Below are 16,801 nucleotides of genomic sequence, written 5' to 3' on the forward strand. Positions count from 1 at the left end.
ATTTGATGAAGGAAAATAATAATTTGTAACCGAAGTATTATTAAAAGCTGCACCAAACAGTAAAATCAAACAAAATCCGGTTTTCCTTTAACGTGCGATACGTTTTTGTCCAGACAACACTTATTAAAATGTCAATGTGCCAAAAGTGCCCTAAAGTCAAAATCGCCGTACTACAAAACAGTGAATCGATAAATTGATAAAACCTTAATTTATTATATAGTGTATGACTATATATCGTGTAAACTCGTGAATGTAGTTTTAATGTGCCAGTGTCCATAATATTATTTAAGAAAGTCGAAAAAAAATTGCGGTACTTGGTAAAGGTTATGTTTTGGTGTACCACGTGAATTTTACCGACAACGTTTGCAGTCTAACTGCAAGATATATCGCATTGAATTATATAGATATACAAAGAGATGCAAATGGACGACGAGTTTTACGCAGGCGTGAACGACGCGAAACTAAATAAAATGCCGCCCGAACGTAATGGTCGAATAATTGTGAGAAATATATCCTTCAAAGCTACGAAAGAGAGTTTGCAAGAGCATTTTTCCAAGTATGGGAATATACTGGAAGTTAATTTACTGAAGAAGCCTGATGGGAAGCTCGTAGGATGTGGATTTGTGCACTTCGCGGATGTAGCGGATGCGGAGAAAGCTATTGCTGCCACTAATAAGAAGCCATTTATGGGTAATTTTGCTATCTATTTCATAGAATCTATAAGTATTATTTTTTGTAGCATAAATATATTTAAATTAAGTACCATGTTTTCTATAAATTTAATGGCATTTCCTATATAATAAATGACATTATGGAGACACATTTATTAAAACTCACTCAACTCACTGCTAAATGGTAAAAGCAATAAAAACTAGCAAGAAAATACATTAATCATTTGCAAGAAAATATTGCAACTTTAAATTGAGGTGTAAGCTATCCTATCCTTCAACTGGACCGGACTGCACATATTGTGTAAATTTTGATTAATAAATTTAAAATTGGTCAATAATAGTAGTTTAGGAGTCCATCGCAATCAAAGAATGTGATGTTGAATTTATATAGGTATGTATTTAGATTAAGACAGAGAGTATGTATATATTTCTTTTATTTGTTTTTTACAGAGCGTCATATTTATGTGGCATGGGCAATTTCAAAGAAAACTTATGTCCAAAATATGGAGAGCAATGACACAAGGCCGAAGTTTGAAAGTTCTCCAAATAAAAAGTTTAATAATTCTTCAACTAAATTTGCACCTAAAGGTAAGATGCATAGATCATTCGATAAAAGAAAAGCAGTAATGCAATCGCCAATAAAGCAAATGAAAATGACTTCATTTAAGATGGGCTACTAGATACATCATCGGCCTAGCCTTTTCCCAACTATGTTGGGCTCGGCTTCCAGAAAGCCAGGAAGCTGATGTAGATTTAAAATTAAATAATATGTTTACCAGCCCTGTGTGAGCGAGACCAGAGTTCCTGGGGTAAACTGGGGTTCCGTACAAACCTTTAAATATTTTTTTACAATATGATGTTGATTTTTTAATGATTTTCACAAGCTAAATAAAAGACCCACTGACAATAACCCATATGACTAATCATCTTTAGCAGAATTGCTACAGATGATGGGATCTTTGATGCCACAAACAGGCAGACAGACACATCAATTCATAACAACCCTGTTTTTGTGTCAAGGGTAAAAAATAAATACTGGTGACTAAATTGTTTTGTTTAAGTGTGATTGTCTATCCTATTAGATATAATAATCAACTAAATCTATCATTGTAAGCTGCTATAGCCTGCACAGGTCACAATAACTTTATTGTACCAGTATTATCACTTACCAGTCATTTCATTAATATTACAGAGGAGGATGAAGAAGATTCAAAGACAAAAAAAGAAGATAAAAAGAAAGAACGTGTGAACCGTAACGCGCGTCTCGTTGTACGTAATGTATCTTTCAAGGCAACTGAAGATTCCTTGAAAAAGCATTTTGAACCTTATGGCGAGATATTAGAGGTGAAATTACTCAAAAAACCAGATGGAAAGCTTGTGGGTTGTGCATTCATACATTTTAAGAATGTTCCAATGGCTAAAAAGGCTCTATTGAGTACAAACATGAAGCCTTTCCTAGGTAAGTACAGAATCCACTGTTCAATTTTGTTCATAGATCCTCATTTACACTAGTTTTGGCATTGCCCATCTGGAATTTTATACTTTCGAAAACATTTCTCTCCTCTGGAACAGTCAGACAAAACTATTTGTAAGGATGTAGTACCTCCAAACAAAATTTTATCGAAATTGGTCTCACTGTTTCAGTGTAAAGAGGTAATAAACGCACGCCCATTCTCATACATATACTCCCGAATTACATATCTTATTCACATTTTAAACCTTTCTACTTACCACAGCTAAAATGTAAGTCTTATCCTTACCCCAGGTCGTCCGATATCAGTTGATTGGGCAGTCGCCAAGAACAAATACATGCAGCATGTGGTGAGTCAGCAGCTGGAGATGGAGGAGAACATCAAGAAGGAGGACTCGGACAGCGACGATGATGATGAGAAACCCCCCCTAAACGTCTCCAGTGAAGATGTTAAGGATGAAATCAAGAGCGAGAGTGAGTTTTTCTATTTTTATAGTTACCATTGTGAGACTCACGACAGTTTCGTGAATAGTTCCGTTAGTCGTACGATCAGTTCGACTCGCTCGCCCGCCGCGTCAGCTCATGATTAAGGATTCCGGTTGGGTCCGAATCTAGTCGGGCACTCCCGATAAACACGCGTGAGTAAACCGTTGCATCATTTAATAATTGAGAGTGAGTTTAATCATGTTATTATTTTGACCGAATAATATAGCTTGCGACACAAGTCACATTGCCCATGTCTATACATTAGCCTCAAATATGGACATTTTAGACATATTTATCTTGGGTCTTTATTAAAATGCTGAAATTTGCATGAGAAAGGGGAGGCTTTGCCCAGCTGTGGGGGTACAATGACCATGCATGATGATGAAGTGGAACTTAAAAAATAAACAATACTTTTGTAACTTTGAGTGTGTCAATATCAAATACCGTGGTTGCCTGAGTAACCCTCTGTGCTATGTCTGAAGATCTGTACTAAGCATCGTCAAAATAGGCAAAATATAGCAAGAACTTAAGATTCTCAAAACTTTAGATTATGAATACTTTGCTCTAGAATACTCTAGATCTACAATAGTTATGCAAGTTCATAAACATTTTTTTTCATTATTAAGAGTTTCTGTTTTTTCAGGTGATTCTGATGATAAATCTGATGACGAAAGTGGGTCAGACAGTGAAGACGAGAAAAAAATCAAAAAGCCTAAGAGTGAGTCAGATGATGATGATGATGATGAAAGTGATGACGACGATGATGAAGAGGGTGATGATGATGATGATGACGACGACGATGATGATGTTGATGAAGATATTAAAGAAGAAAGTTTTGATGACGTAAAACCTGAGAGGCAAAGGTATTTAAAAAATATCATCATTGGCCTAGCCTTTTCCCAACCATGTTGGGGTCGGCTACCAGTCCAACCGGTTTCAGCTAAGTACCAGTGTTTTTACAAGGAGCGACTGCCTATCTGACCTCCTTAATCCAGTTACCTTGGCAACACGATACCCCTTGGTTAGACTGGCTGTCAGACTTTTTCAAGCTTCTGACTACCTGTAACGACTGTCAAAGATGTAGGAGTAACAGCCGGGACCCATAATTTAACGCGCCTTCCGAAACACGGAGGAACTCGTTATGACAAAGATGGTCACCCATCTACAGACCAACCGCGTCACGCATAGCTTAACCTGTGATCGTATCACTTATGCGGTTATAGCTTAGCCAAGGTATTTAAAAAATATATTAGTTTAAAAAAAAAATACTACGATAGGTTACTGTTTACCCAGTATAAAAGTGGTATAGAGGTCAGATAAGCGGTCCCTACATGTGAAATATTAAGTATCGTTAAATTCGGAGAGACTGGAAGCCGAAACTTTTAAACCTTAGGTATAATAGGCAACAACAAACAAACAATTAAATATTCTCATTTGATGCCACCTTACATTTCAAAACACACGTCACTATTTTTGAATTTCGTAACCAAAGGGTTCATACGGAACCATTTTACTGAAGCTACAGCTCATACGTCCGTCTATCACCAGACTATCTCATCAATAATACTTTCTACCACTGAAACAATAATAATATTTATCTACATTAACCCTTTCTTTAGAATAAAACTCAACGATGCAGAGGACGGTTGCACAGTGTTCATAACAAATATCCCGTTCAGCGTCGACAACGATCAGCTGCGTGAGTTCGCGCAGAACGTCGGACCTGTCAACTACGCTCTCGTCTGTGTTGATAAGATGACTGAACACTCCAAAGGATCTGGATTCGTTAAGTTTACTGTGAGTGCGATTGTATCTTATTTATTACTGTATGGTAAGGTACCGAAGAAACGATGGATAGATTGTGTAAAAGACGATATGTCTGAAAAGAGTGTTCCTTGTGAGATGACGTCGGACAGAAAGGTATAGAGAAGGAAGACATGTTGCTTAGACCCCAAATAAACTAATTGGGATAAGGGCGGGGAATGATGATGTTTATGGTGGGGTCCAAACGTTGGCCTTAACGCCACTCGCCCAATATGTAGATCTAGAAATTAGCATTGGCTCAAACATTGGTAACATTGGTAGTTGGCCGACGAATTTCGGTTTATCCAAAGAAACTAATATTTTTTGGAATTTTCAAATAAGATCATAATCTTGGTGTGTCTTTTTGTCTAAAAACTCAGTTTAAAAATAAAACTCGTCCGAAAACAAATGTAAAACTACAGTAAAGATAACTAAAACAAATATTTATTTAATATGTGTTTCTATTAAAAGACGCACCAAGATTGCTTGCTTACCTTTAGTTAACTACCTAAACATGAAGGTTGCTCGTTTACAATTTTACGTAAATTACTAACAAAAAATACCTGACATTTACATAAAATACTTATTTCTCATACAGACCAAAGAACACGCGGACACTTTCTTGTCACTACCTGCCAACCAGCTGAGACTTGAAGGTCAGACCCTGCAGGTGAAGCCGGCTCTCAAGCGGGAGAACCTGCAGAAGGGCAGCAAGAAGGAGGCCAAGGACAACAGGAACCTGTATCTGGTGAAGGAAGGAGGTAGAGGCCTAACATTGTACTATGAATAGAGAATTATTAAATATTATTATTAGCTGTTGCCCGACCGATACAAACCGTAAAATTTAACCATAAAATTAGGATGAAAACTATCCTATGTGTTAATCCAGGTTATAAACAACCTGTGAAGCAAGTTCTTCTAAACCCGTTCACTGGTTTTTGCGTGAAAGAGGAACAAACATCCATACATAAAATACTTTCGTGTTTATAATATTGGTAGAATAAGTAGAATTAGTCGAGTGTAGTTTGGTAGGCCATCACGCCACACGGCCGATAGTGACCGGGCTCAGCAGCGTTTATTGGTACAGCTCTATACCCAGTTGTGGACTGTTGAGTATATAAAAAAATCCATGATGTGAATTTATATATGTATTATTTAGTTCTTTACGACCTTACGACCAAATTTCATGTAATTTTGGTATGGATATAGCTAATAACTTACGTATGTATCTATCTAGTACCTTTTAAGTATAATTATGAGAAAGTTGTATAATATTGTTACGTGTATGGCAGTGGTGGTCGCTGGCACGAAGGCGGCTGTGGGCGTGTCGGCATCAGACATGGCCAAGCGACTCGCGCTGGAGCGGAGCAAGACTCAGATGTTGAAGAATCTCAACAGGTAAATACAATACCACATAGTTTCGTACATAATTATAACTTATTTGTTTTAAGTCTGGGTGTCCAATATCTTCACTTTCATTAATAATTATAATCATATGAAGGACAGTATTTCATATGTATGTTTACCGGCGACAGTGGCGCTAGTAGCTTCGAAATCTGCCGTAGAGTAACAATCGCGAGGATGATTAATTATTAAACGATGGAACGGATTCCTGAATCGACTCGCAATCTGCGACCACGACCCGCGTAACTATTCGGACAATCCCGATAAATAAGCGTGAGTAAACATCATTTAAACATTTGCCAAAATTGTTTACCAAAATTGACGACCTCCGTGGTCGAGTGGCGTACGCACCGGTTTCACGGTGTCGCTAGCTTTGAGGTCCCTTGATTCACATTTCTACATTGTCTTGGGTCTGAGTGTTTGTGGTACCTTCATTGTATCTGAATTCCATACCACAAGTGCTTTAGCAACTTACTTTGGGTTCAGAACAATGTATGTGATGTTGTCCGCATTTATTTATAAAATTTGTCCGAATCTCGACTCCGAAAAATAACATGTCTTTATTGTTCCAGATTCGTATCCCGCTACCGCCTCGTGGTGTCGAACCTGCCGGCGCACTTCGACGACGCCAAGCTGCGGCGCGTGTGCGTGGCGGCGGGGGACAAGCGCGCCGTCGTCACGGAGTGCCGCGTCATGAGGGACCTGCGGACACCCACAGGGCCCGACGGAAAACATCCGTGAGTGAATACCAGAACATTTTTATTATCAACTAGCTGTAAAATAATCTCACGGTAACTAAAATCAGGATAAAAACTATCGTATGTTTAATATTGGTTATAAACTATCCGTGATTTCAGTGTGTGAAGCGACAACAAATACCCATACATACAAACTTTAGCGTTTATAATATAAGTAGGATCACTCAACTCAGCCTATCGCGGTCCTTTCCTTGCATAGGCGTCAACGAATTAAAAACTTGTCATTTTGTATTTTTTATATTATCATTTTTAAGTCTTTGATAGTTTTTAATATCAGTTCCGTCATCATGATCCCATTCAAGAAGGATTTCGTCTTGAATCTTAATATTTTATTCTAGACAATATTTCCATAAAATCGTACATTATTTCGCAGATCAAAGGGCTACGGTTTCGTTATGTTCACGAGACACGAGGACGCTTTAGCTTGTCTACGGAAACTCAATAATAATCCCGATGTATTTGATAAGAATAATGTAAGTATGAACTAACTTATTTACGGGAACATTTTCACTACCCCATATAATTTAATACGTCTACAAGAGATGGCGCTGGTCAGTCGCTGTTTACAAGTCAGAAGTCATGTAGTATATCAACAAGTTGGAATAAAAAAATACCCCTGACTGTTAAATGGTTCGACTAATTTTTATCAAACATGTCTAAGAACTTAAAATCGATCTTTTTGCGTCGGAGTTGAAAGAAATGTAGTGACCACGCATTTCAGAAATTTTCTTGACAATTTCAGTGTTTTATTTTTCTGAGTATTATCTTTTTCTCCACATTCATTTGTGTCCAGTCTTCTTAGTTATATAATTGTCATTATACAAACATGAATTGTTATATTATATTTTCAGAGACCAATCGTCTCATTCTCCATAGAAGACCGAACAGCGTTGAACGCAAGGAAGAAGAGGTTAGAAAAGTCCATAGCCAACAATCCTTTAGCGAACAAGGATGGCAACACTGGCACACAGAACGACAAGAGAAACCGGAAGCGGAAGCCTGAGATATCGCCAGACGAAAGCTATGCGAAACGACGCAAATTCGGCACACTCAATAAAAATCAGAATAACAATAAGTATCAGAATCAGAATAATAACAAAAATCAAAATTATAATAAAAATAATTCCAAAAATCAGGAATTTGAACAGAATCGCGGAGCAGGGCAATTTGTAAGGAGACCGAGAGACAATGATTACGGAGAATACACAGGATTGACGGCAAAGGAAGGATCACAACATAAAATGAGAAGCAACCATAAACTAAAGGCGCAAGCTGACATCCATAGACAAACTGTCAAGATGGAGAAGAAGCAGAGTGGGAGAACCAAGAGACTTAAAATGGCCGCCAAAGAGAGAGTGAAACAACCCAAACAGAAGATTAACAAGAATCCCACGAAGAAGAGAAATAAGAATAGGTTCAGGTCCAAGTTTGATAGGCTTTTGTAAATAGGAGTCCACCAATGTAGACCAGACCTTGTGCAGTCGAAATAAAGTATAAATTACAATGTTCTTGAGTCAATAAGGAAAACATTGCAATGTATACTTAATTTCAATGTCATATGGGTTAAATTGCATTTATGGTATAAAATTTTAAATAATATCATATCATACTTTTCTACAAGCAACTTTCATGTATTTATATTTTATACGTATGTGATATAAGGTTGTAAATAAATAACTTGTAATTATTTATTTTATAAAGCTTTGCTCTCGCGTATTTATCGGCAGAGCCAGACTAGTTTCAGACCAAACCGGAGTCCAAAACTATATTTTCTTCACTTCAGGTTTACAAATCATTAATAGACTCCTTTTGCTTTGGGTTGATCATAAGGAAATGTCTGTCTCAATAATAATAAATATAGTTCAAAAAATGTGAAAGTGTCGATTCTAAAAAAATATTAGTATATATCACTTACGGATTTACGAAATGACACTGTCATATTTTTTTCGAAGAAAACATATGTAGTAAAAAAAACGCATTTAAGTACAGTTTTTTAATAAATCTGAATACAAAACCTTAGAAACAAAGGAACAATTAATACCATTTATTAATTACTTTCTTAGGTAAGTAGGTACCTCCGAACACTAAGGGTCAATTCACAGAGAAAGAGCGGTCAGTAACGTCTTAATATTACAAATAGCCATGTACTAATAGGCCTGTTTGTCTAGTGGTCAGTGGACCTGACTGCAAATCGTGGGTTTGATTCCCATCCAAGATATTTTTTTGTGTGATAAGCAACATCACACGAATATATAATTTATGTGTCTGCAATTTATCAGTAATATGTATGTATTTAGAAATTTATAAGTATGTCTATAAGTTGTCTATTACTTATAGTTTACAATCGATGTCGTTACAGTTTACAAATACGTCCGCTCATCTTTTAGTAATGTAGTAATTCTAAAGACAACTTTGAGACAAGTCAGGTTTAGGGTGCGTTTCCTATACCTGTGGCGGAGTGGAGCAAAGCAGATCGTCAATTGGCCAATCGCAAAACTTGATAAAAAGAAATTCTAAATTTCAATATTAGTTTGTTGAAAATCTTTAGACTAATACACGGTCAACTTTGCACCATTTCTAGCTTCGCATCAGTGGAAATGCACCCTTAACGGCGACTTAAAGTAATTGACCTTTCAGTGTTCCACCATAAAACATTACATTGGTGTCAAAATACCAATATACGTAACTTAAGAATATATATCAGTATGTATTGACTGTATAAGAAAAATTAAATGTACTTAATTATATTTGGAGTTTTTTTTACTATTATTATAAACAAGTATATATTAATGCATATAATATGCTTAATCAATATAGTACGTGTGACATTTATACAAATGTGTGTCCTGTTTGTTATTAAAAAATACGATTTCATAAGAAGTAGACTGTCATTGTCGAAGATTGTAGAAATGTCACTTATCTACATGTTGTTGCCACTTTTCCCCTCCCTAGAGACGGTTCGACAAATATTATTGACTAATAAATGCTTGAACTATGAATGTATGATCTTGTTGATACAAATCAAATATAAAATAACTAACCTCCACTTAAAGCGACTTAACTATAAAACATTTTTAAGTGTGGGTAAGTAACCGAGATATTGGGATTAACTCTTGTTAAATCTTGGGCAGTGGTCTCTTCCCTTATTGAAAAGTAAGCAAGGAGTATTGATCACCACACGGTTGCTCAATTTGATTGCACGGCCGAGTGGTCAAGGTCACTACGCCAAAACCACCGTACGCGATGTGTCATAGGTTCGATTCCCGCGCAGGACTGGCATTTGTGTAATAAACGAATGCTTATTTTGAGTGTACATGTGACTTGAATGTTTGAGACATTCTGTAGCACAAATATTAACATCCTGAATGCGGGAGTAGTTATATGCAAAAGAAAAATGGAAAACTTGGTCATAACAAACTCAACTCTTGATACTCGACGTCTTGTTTTATTTATTTTTTAAACGACTCCCGCACTAAGGAATTGTATTCTTGTATTACGTTAAATTCTAAAGAACGAAGAGAAGAAAAGACGAAATATATCTAGCGTGTAATACATTGCAGACCACTCAGACCAGCGCAGCTCTGGTAGAAAAAGTGATAAATCATCGCCGGCAATGTATCACAACCCCGCTCAATATTAACCGCAAAGCTCGAGTTTTAAGTAACATTAAATTCACTATAACTTCTTCTTGAGGAGCCCGCACTGGTCGAGGTGTGAGAATACAGCGGCTTTATACTCCTCAGGATGGTGGGAGTAGTGGAGGACGTGAGGAGACTTTTCCCAGCATTTTACACTGCACTGTTAACAAAAATAATAGAAGATTAAAAAACAATGGTATATATATATAGATAAACCTAGTAAACATCCTTTCCTTTGATATTTTTTTCGCTTTTTCCTTTATCTACAGCCATTTTTTACCTACAAAATTTTATTTGAAAAATAATTTGGGGCAACATAGGCGTGGAGGCCCTCCACGCCTATGTTGCCCCGAGGCCTCTGGACCCCTAAATCGGGCCCTGAGGTCGGGGATACCCATGCGCGGTGCATGATGAATCGGTATGCAATAATGCATTCCCAAACACGAGAGTTGTTGCACGGCGGCAATGCTTCGTCAGTAACAGTCACGTGCCATCTCTTAATGTAAAACCTGGGAAGCGGAAAGGCGCTCTACGGCATGAAGTGCTGGCTTTCAGTCAGGCTTCCACCACAAGGTTCAATTAAAGAGGTGGCGTTAGACCCTGAATAAAAATAGCAAAAACGGTGACAGCCTAAAGTGTCAATCCTCTTTATGCATTAAACACTCTGGTTACTCCAGCTCAAGGGGTCGAAGTATAGTATTGTCACCGAACTGATTTGATAATAGACTACATTATAGTAGTAGTAGTAGTAAATAAATTGACTAACCTTCATCCCGCTCCTGACCCAGTGGTCACAAACGTCCCTGCTCCTGTGCTCAGCGCCGATGGGGTCGGTCTTGGAGACCAGGAACAGGCCCGGGGCCCGGCACGGCGTCGCGTGGAACACCTCCGTAGCTCGCATGTAGTGCTTCGTCGCCAAGTTGTGACACACCTTCATATGCAACCTGAAAGTTGGAAAGTAAGTATCTGGCCATAATTTAATAAATTGAAGTAAGGTGTGATTCACAATACTGCTTTCAGAATAATCTCAGTCGTATTCTTGAACTGTACTGAAGTATTGAATATAAGTTTTGTGATGTGGATACTAGGGACATAGTCGTTAAGAAAGTCAATCATGCAAACGGTTTGCGGTAAGAGGATTTATCCGGTGTATCAAGGATTGCAACGTATTGCCATACACCGAGGGAGAGAGTGTATATGAGGATACCCCCAAAATGCCTTTTTGAGTTTGATTTGATTGATTGCCTTACAAAAAATAAGGTACCTATGTGGATCCATCCTATTGGTGGATCATCATTGCTCTTTACCTCATGTAAGCCAGGATGGTGAACCTAACTTCAACGCAGCACCTTACTTTACTTTTGGCATCAACACATTACCCTTTGAAGTCTACACTTTTTAACCAGTTTGAAGCTTACTTAATATAAGCGCGAAAGGTTTCCTGCAGCAGCTTGTTGCGCGGGAACACCGCGGTGGGGAAGCCGACCGGGATCTCGTGGATGTCAGCCGCGGAGTCCCACACTTGAGACACAATGCGGTCTAGCACTGGCTGATACCTGGAACACGAAAATTGCGGATAGGATACGTTCTCAATCTGTTGCTGACATTTGCTGTAAGGCTTAAAGAACGGCAAATGTATTTTACACATCGGCGCGTGGGTACAATGAAGGCAAGACCACAAATAAAAACGATTAAATTTTGTTCTGTATGGCTAAACATGACTGTTACTTTTTTTTCTTTTTAACACCCTGCCTAGTATACATACAAAGTGTATGCACACTAGTTTTACAAATAAAAATATCTTTTATCGATAAATGGTCTATTGAACACAAAAAGAATTATTCAATTTGAACCAGTAAGTAGTTCCTGAGATTAGCGCGTTCAAACAAACAAACAACCTCTTCAGCTTTATATATTAGTATACAGTATAGATAAGGAATTCAAAATGAATTAGCCGAATTCAAATATAATCACAGTCTTACCTCTGTTTGTTTTGCACGGCCTGCACAAGTAACTCTGCCCAGACGTACGCGCCGACAGAGAACCCGTGCAGCATCAGCGGGTTCTGGCTGTTCACCTCCAAGAACTTGAGCAGTTTCTCGGCTATCACCTGGCAATAGGAGAGGTATTTAGTTTTCCATCAAACATCTATCGTAAATCCGCTTTCGTTTCTTATTTAGCTATGAAATTAAATGAAATCATTTAATCTGCAAATAGGATATATCATCACTAAAATTTACATGTCTTTTTTGAGAACGCTGGAGTCGACATATCCTATCTGACTTCCCTGAGAAGAAATGTCGAGACAATTTTAAAATGCGAGTGAAGTGTATAAACTAATGCAGAGTATTTCTTTGAGCTAAGGCAACACTTCAATATTATTTACGAACGTACTTGCGATCCCTTCACTGGCCACGTGAGCTGCCACGGCGAGCAGGACACGGAGACGACGTCGAAGCCCTGCTCCAGGTACAGCGCCGCGTACTTCTGCACGTGGCTCGGCTTCGCCTGCATCCAGTTCATGATGATGCAAAGCGGCTTCTTTATGTCTTGGTTTAACCTGATGAGGCATTTGGATGGATTAAACTTTACATTTAGGAAAGGACGTAGACCTTGACGAAGGTGTTATTGGGTAGGTGGAAGGCGATTTTGTCTTGTGAATTGTAAAAGACCGAGAGGTTTGCCCTAAAGGCCGAGGGATCTAAAAAAACATATAGATAATTATCCATACATATTATATATCACTTTTAGTTGTAGTGAAGTCATGGCACACATAGCTGAGTGGTCGAGAGAGTTTACGATTGTATTTTATAAAAAGGGGATCGATCCCTGAGTAGAACCTAAGAAATGTTAATTTATCGCTTGACGCATACCACAAAAAAATTAATGATTGACGGGCCTAGTGGTTAGTGACCCTGACTGCTATACCGGAGGTCGTGGGTTTGATTCCCGCCCAGGACAAATGTTGTGTGATGAGCATGATCATTTGTCCTGGTGTCTGGGTGTAATTTATCTATAATATGTATGTATTTAGAAATATATAAGTAAGTTTATCAGTTGTCTGGTTACCATAACACAAGCTCTGCTTAGCTTGGGATCAGATAACCGTGTGTGAGCTGTCCCAGGATATATTATATTATATTAGCCCTGCAGGGCAGTGGGTCGCGTCGTGGCTGTTAATGAGTTATGTGAAGCTACTCACTTCATAGTATTCGGGTCTGCTTTGAGTTTGGCGTTGAGCTCGTCACTGATGTATAGCATATTGCTGTGTATGGCCTGCGTGTGCGCCATCCTATCTGCCCTCATCACCGCTGGGCCACAGGATAATAACGACCGGGAAAATGCCTGTAAATATTTTCTTTGCATCTTTAAGAGTGATGAGGCGATCAAACAAATTTGTAAGTAGATTTCCCAATAAATACATATGATTCGAAACCTTCGAAATCCTTCGGTTCAAACTGTCAAACAAGTGTTAATTTTATCTCATCTTTGATCGTTTCGCAGTCGTTATAAGCATTGCAATAAACATATGTTGGTAAAAGTACTTGCCTTGCTTTTAGGCTAGCTCTGCATTTTTTTTTTCATTTCTTTTAGGCCATTGTGTTATATAAAGGTATACAATTTGTGTTGTGGTAAGTCTTAGCAGATTTTGGAGAACACGTTTAGTATTAAAAGGTACTTCTCGACAAATTTATTTTAGATAATATGTGTTTATATTTAGCAAAACATTTTTGAATGAGTAGGTTTTTTCTGGCGCCAAAACAACTTCTTGAAGTGTGATTGACATAGTTAAATGAAAATATGCAGGTAGATGTCAAATATTATGACAGCATTTGCACCAGGGGTTGACATAAACTACGAAGGCAGTCTGCGCAAACTACTCGGGTACAAACGCCCCAATAAAGCCCCATAATAAGAGGGGACAGCCCCACTGCACAAGACTTGCGTGCGGCTGTAACTGCTAACAAAATTTTATAACCAACATTTTCGACCCCTCGTCAGTCTGTGTCAGCGATCTAACCTTCCTATTATTTTTGCAGATATGTACATACTTACATTCTTTAAACATGTTGTCTTTCCACGGTTAACGGTCAAAGAAACCGCGGCTCGCAACCATCCCACCTCCATTGTCGGCTTGTAATACTAAAGAAATATTACAAAGTTAGTTGATTATAGAGGCCAATTATTTAAATTTACTTATGCGGGAAGTAAACTACAACCCTCCGTGTGTGTTATGCTGGACCCGCTTTCACCTAAACAAGCGGTTCGACTTTGATCGATATCGTATTTGAGCATTTTCTTAGAATCGGAATAAACTATTCCTCTGAAGTCTGCAATTTGCCACTTAAATCCCAATAAAAAAAGGTTTTTGGTGCTGTAAGTGGGGAAGTAGAAACACGTCTTAAAAGTTGAATTAACTGTTGAATATAATACGAACACGACTTGCAAAGATAGTATCGAAATATAGGTCAGTTTCATTGTAATTGTGAGTCACTGGCTCTTACCAATTTGCTTGATCATCTTGTTATGATAAGTATAACATTATGATACAGAAATGTCGCTCAAATCAAATTCCTTATGCTGTCTGTAACTTTGAAATATAAACTTGCAACAGATAGACTTTTAAAAGCGTCTGTAAGTTAAGTTGATGATGATAAAATGATGATGACAAGGATTATTTGCAAATATTTATTCTATTCTAATTCTAGTTTTGTAAACCTTATTCAAATAATTATATTGCCTACAAGTTGTGTCCATTTGTACTAAAAGCAACGGAGAATTTTGTTTTCAATAAATAAATATTCGAATTGGTTTATAGTGAACATTTCACTTGGAAACCAATACCGGATGGGAATCCGAAAAGTGACCTCTTAATCAATAATGATGCGACGGACAGGGTTTAACTGACCACTTACTAAGATTAATGATTAATAACTTAGTGTAAGAACTTACACACAAACAAAAAAATGTATCTACCCACCTTTTCAATAAAACTTAAGAATGCGTTGGTATTAAATATATATTTAATGCGAGTTCTAATTTTAATATCCCTTTACCCACGAATAAAGTAAGAAACAACACTGACTGTTTACTAACAATCTAAAAAACTCAGCGTCATACTTTCATTGAACTTTGTACTAGCGAAGCTTAGGCTGAATAATAAACAATGCATGAATAATATAAGTCACATAAATAGTTCAAACAGCCAATACCTTTGCTTCACACTTTTAAAATCACTCACATAAACCACAGATTAAAAAAAGTTTTATAACCTAAATATTAGCACTTTATTTTGTAGTAAATATTTAGGATGTCAAAAATAACATGTGAAATGTTGTATTGAGTCGTAACGATCGAAAGTGTGTCAATATTATTGCGTTGTCGACGTTCGTTGCGTTTGCAAGTCGCGTTTACACTGCCGGCTGCCGGCGCCTCGCCGCGCGCCATGGAATGAGTTCAAGGGTAAAACGACTACACCGAAATATTGCTCGTAATTTCTATTTGAGAGAGAATAAATTGTTAGATGATTCGTAATGTACAAAGGATGTGTTTATTATTAGGTTAGTTTATTGATAAATAAGGTGTACTGAGATAAGTAGAATAACAAGGACCGCGAGTTTGAGAATTGTTTCTTATTGTGAGTAAATACCGACCGAAAAAAATACATTTTCCCTTGGTACACCTATTACTTAATAGAAAGAGGAAATAGTTAAATTAGAAGTACGTTTACTAGAGTTCATTGCTGCTTTCCGTTACTGTGTCAGAATGTCATTGATCACATTCTGGGTTTACGCAAGCTATGCATATTGTCTGGTCATTGACCTCTTACTAAGATTGTAGGAGTACATTGTTATTTCTAGCGTATCAAGTTGGCGGGAAGTATTGAAAAATTGAATGTAGTCGAATTCGTTTTACCTTTTTTTTTTTTATAAAAAATGCATTTTATTTCTATTGCTACAAATCAAAAATTAAGTTAAATTGATTAAATCTCTCGTTGTAAACCACCGAATTATATAAATATATATTATATTTGACGCACATAAAAAATTTAACGGCCCTATTCCCCCAGTAACTAAGCAGTGATTTTTTATGCTCTGGTTTGTAAGTAAGTTAGAATCCTTTTTTATGTGCTTACATAATTTTAATAATTAACCATGTTGGTTGTTCATGAAGATAAAAGTTATCAATGGGAGTAAAGGCGTTAAAGGGTTAAATGCGCCACACTCGCGCACTTGTTAATACAAGCGCACAGAAATTGTTCTCAATTACTTTTTTGTTGGTTTAAAAAACTTTACTGTTCAGCTGTAGTCTTTTTTTTTCTTTTTTCTGGTTTTTAATTATGTTCAGTACATAACTTTAACATGTTTTTACTTTTAATCTTCGCCTCTTAAAATATGAAAAATGGTAATTCTGGGGCTAGACTAAGCGTCATTTTTTTAATGTATTGCTACTTGAGCTATCCCTAACACTACACGGCAATGTAAGTACGTTAAGTGTTGGCTAAATCTCACGGCTGACGTCCATAATCGCGATATAAGTTATTGTGGCTTGAGCATAACAGATTCTTTT

The 16,801-nt window shown here is 37.3% G+C and overlaps 2 protein-coding genes across 5 annotated transcripts; one reads left to right on the forward strand and one right to left on the reverse strand.

The window, feature by feature from the left end:
* Positions 1-117: 117 nt before the first annotated feature.
* LOC113500134 (RNA-binding protein 28) lies at positions 118-9,340 on the forward strand. The gene is made up of 11 exons (XM_026880817.1): positions 118-690; positions 1,122-1,259; positions 1,864-2,130; positions 2,437-2,616; positions 3,272-3,491; positions 4,248-4,425; positions 5,030-5,192; positions 5,724-5,829; positions 6,408-6,572; positions 6,967-7,066; positions 7,445-9,340. The coding sequence occupies exons 1-11, from the start codon at positions 417-419 to the stop codon at positions 8,036-8,038; spliced, it is 2,385 nt and encodes a 794-aa protein (XP_026736618.1). The 5' UTR covers positions 118-416; the 3' UTR covers positions 8,039-9,340.
* LOC113500136 lies at positions 8,572-15,785 on the reverse strand. 4 transcript variants are annotated; one of them, XM_026880821.1, is made up of 8 exons: positions 15,213-15,785; positions 14,288-14,374; positions 13,434-13,576; positions 12,626-12,791; positions 12,214-12,341; positions 11,650-11,787; positions 10,998-11,175; positions 8,572-10,391 (listed from the first exon to the last, which is right to left on the reverse strand). In XM_026880821.1, exons 2-8 carry the CDS (start codon positions 14,357-14,359, stop codon positions 10,269-10,271), a joined length of 948 nt encoding a protein of 315 aa, XP_026736622.1. In that variant the 5' UTR covers positions 14,360-14,374; positions 15,213-15,785; the 3' UTR covers positions 8,572-10,268. The 4 variants fall into 4 exon arrangements, with proteins under 4 accessions (XP_026736622.1, XP_026736620.1, XP_026736623.1 ...); XM_026880819.1 differs by having other exon boundaries at positions 15,445-15,784; XM_026880822.1 differs by lacking the exon at positions 15,213-15,785 and adding an exon at positions 14,737-14,908.
* Positions 15,786-16,801: the final 1,016 nt, after the last annotated feature.

The sequence above is a fragment of the Trichoplusia ni genome, chromosome 13, assembly GCF_003590095.1.
Source record: "Trichoplusia ni isolate ovarian cell line Hi5 chromosome 13, tn1, whole genome shotgun sequence".
Classification (NCBI taxonomy): Eukaryota; Metazoa; Arthropoda; class Insecta; order Lepidoptera; family Noctuidae; genus Trichoplusia; species Trichoplusia ni.

Coding starts and splice junctions, on each gene's coding strand:
- LOC113500134 (XM_026880817.1), top strand. CDS start 417: ATGCAAATGGACGACGAGTTTTACGCAGGCGTGAACGACGCGAAACTA. Junction 3,492..4,247: donor GTAAAACCTGAGAGGCAAAG/GTATTTAAAAAA, acceptor CCCTTTCTTTAG/AATAAAACTCAACGATGCAG. Junction 6,573..6,966: donor GGGCCCGACGGAAAACATCC/GTGAGTGAATAC, acceptor ATTATTTCGCAG/ATCAAAGGGCTACGGTTTCG.
- LOC113500136 (XM_026880821.1), bottom strand. CDS start 14,359: ATGGAGGTGGGATGGTTGCGAGCCGCGGTTTCTTTGACCGTTAACCGT. Junction 13,577..14,287: donor AGACAACATGTTTAAAGAAT/GTAAGTATGTAC, acceptor AAATATTTACAG/GCATTTTCCCGGTCGTTATT. Junction 10,392..10,997: donor GGGTCAGGAGCGGGATGAAG/GTTAGTCAATTT, acceptor TTTTGTTAACAG/TGCAGTGTAAAATGCTGGGA.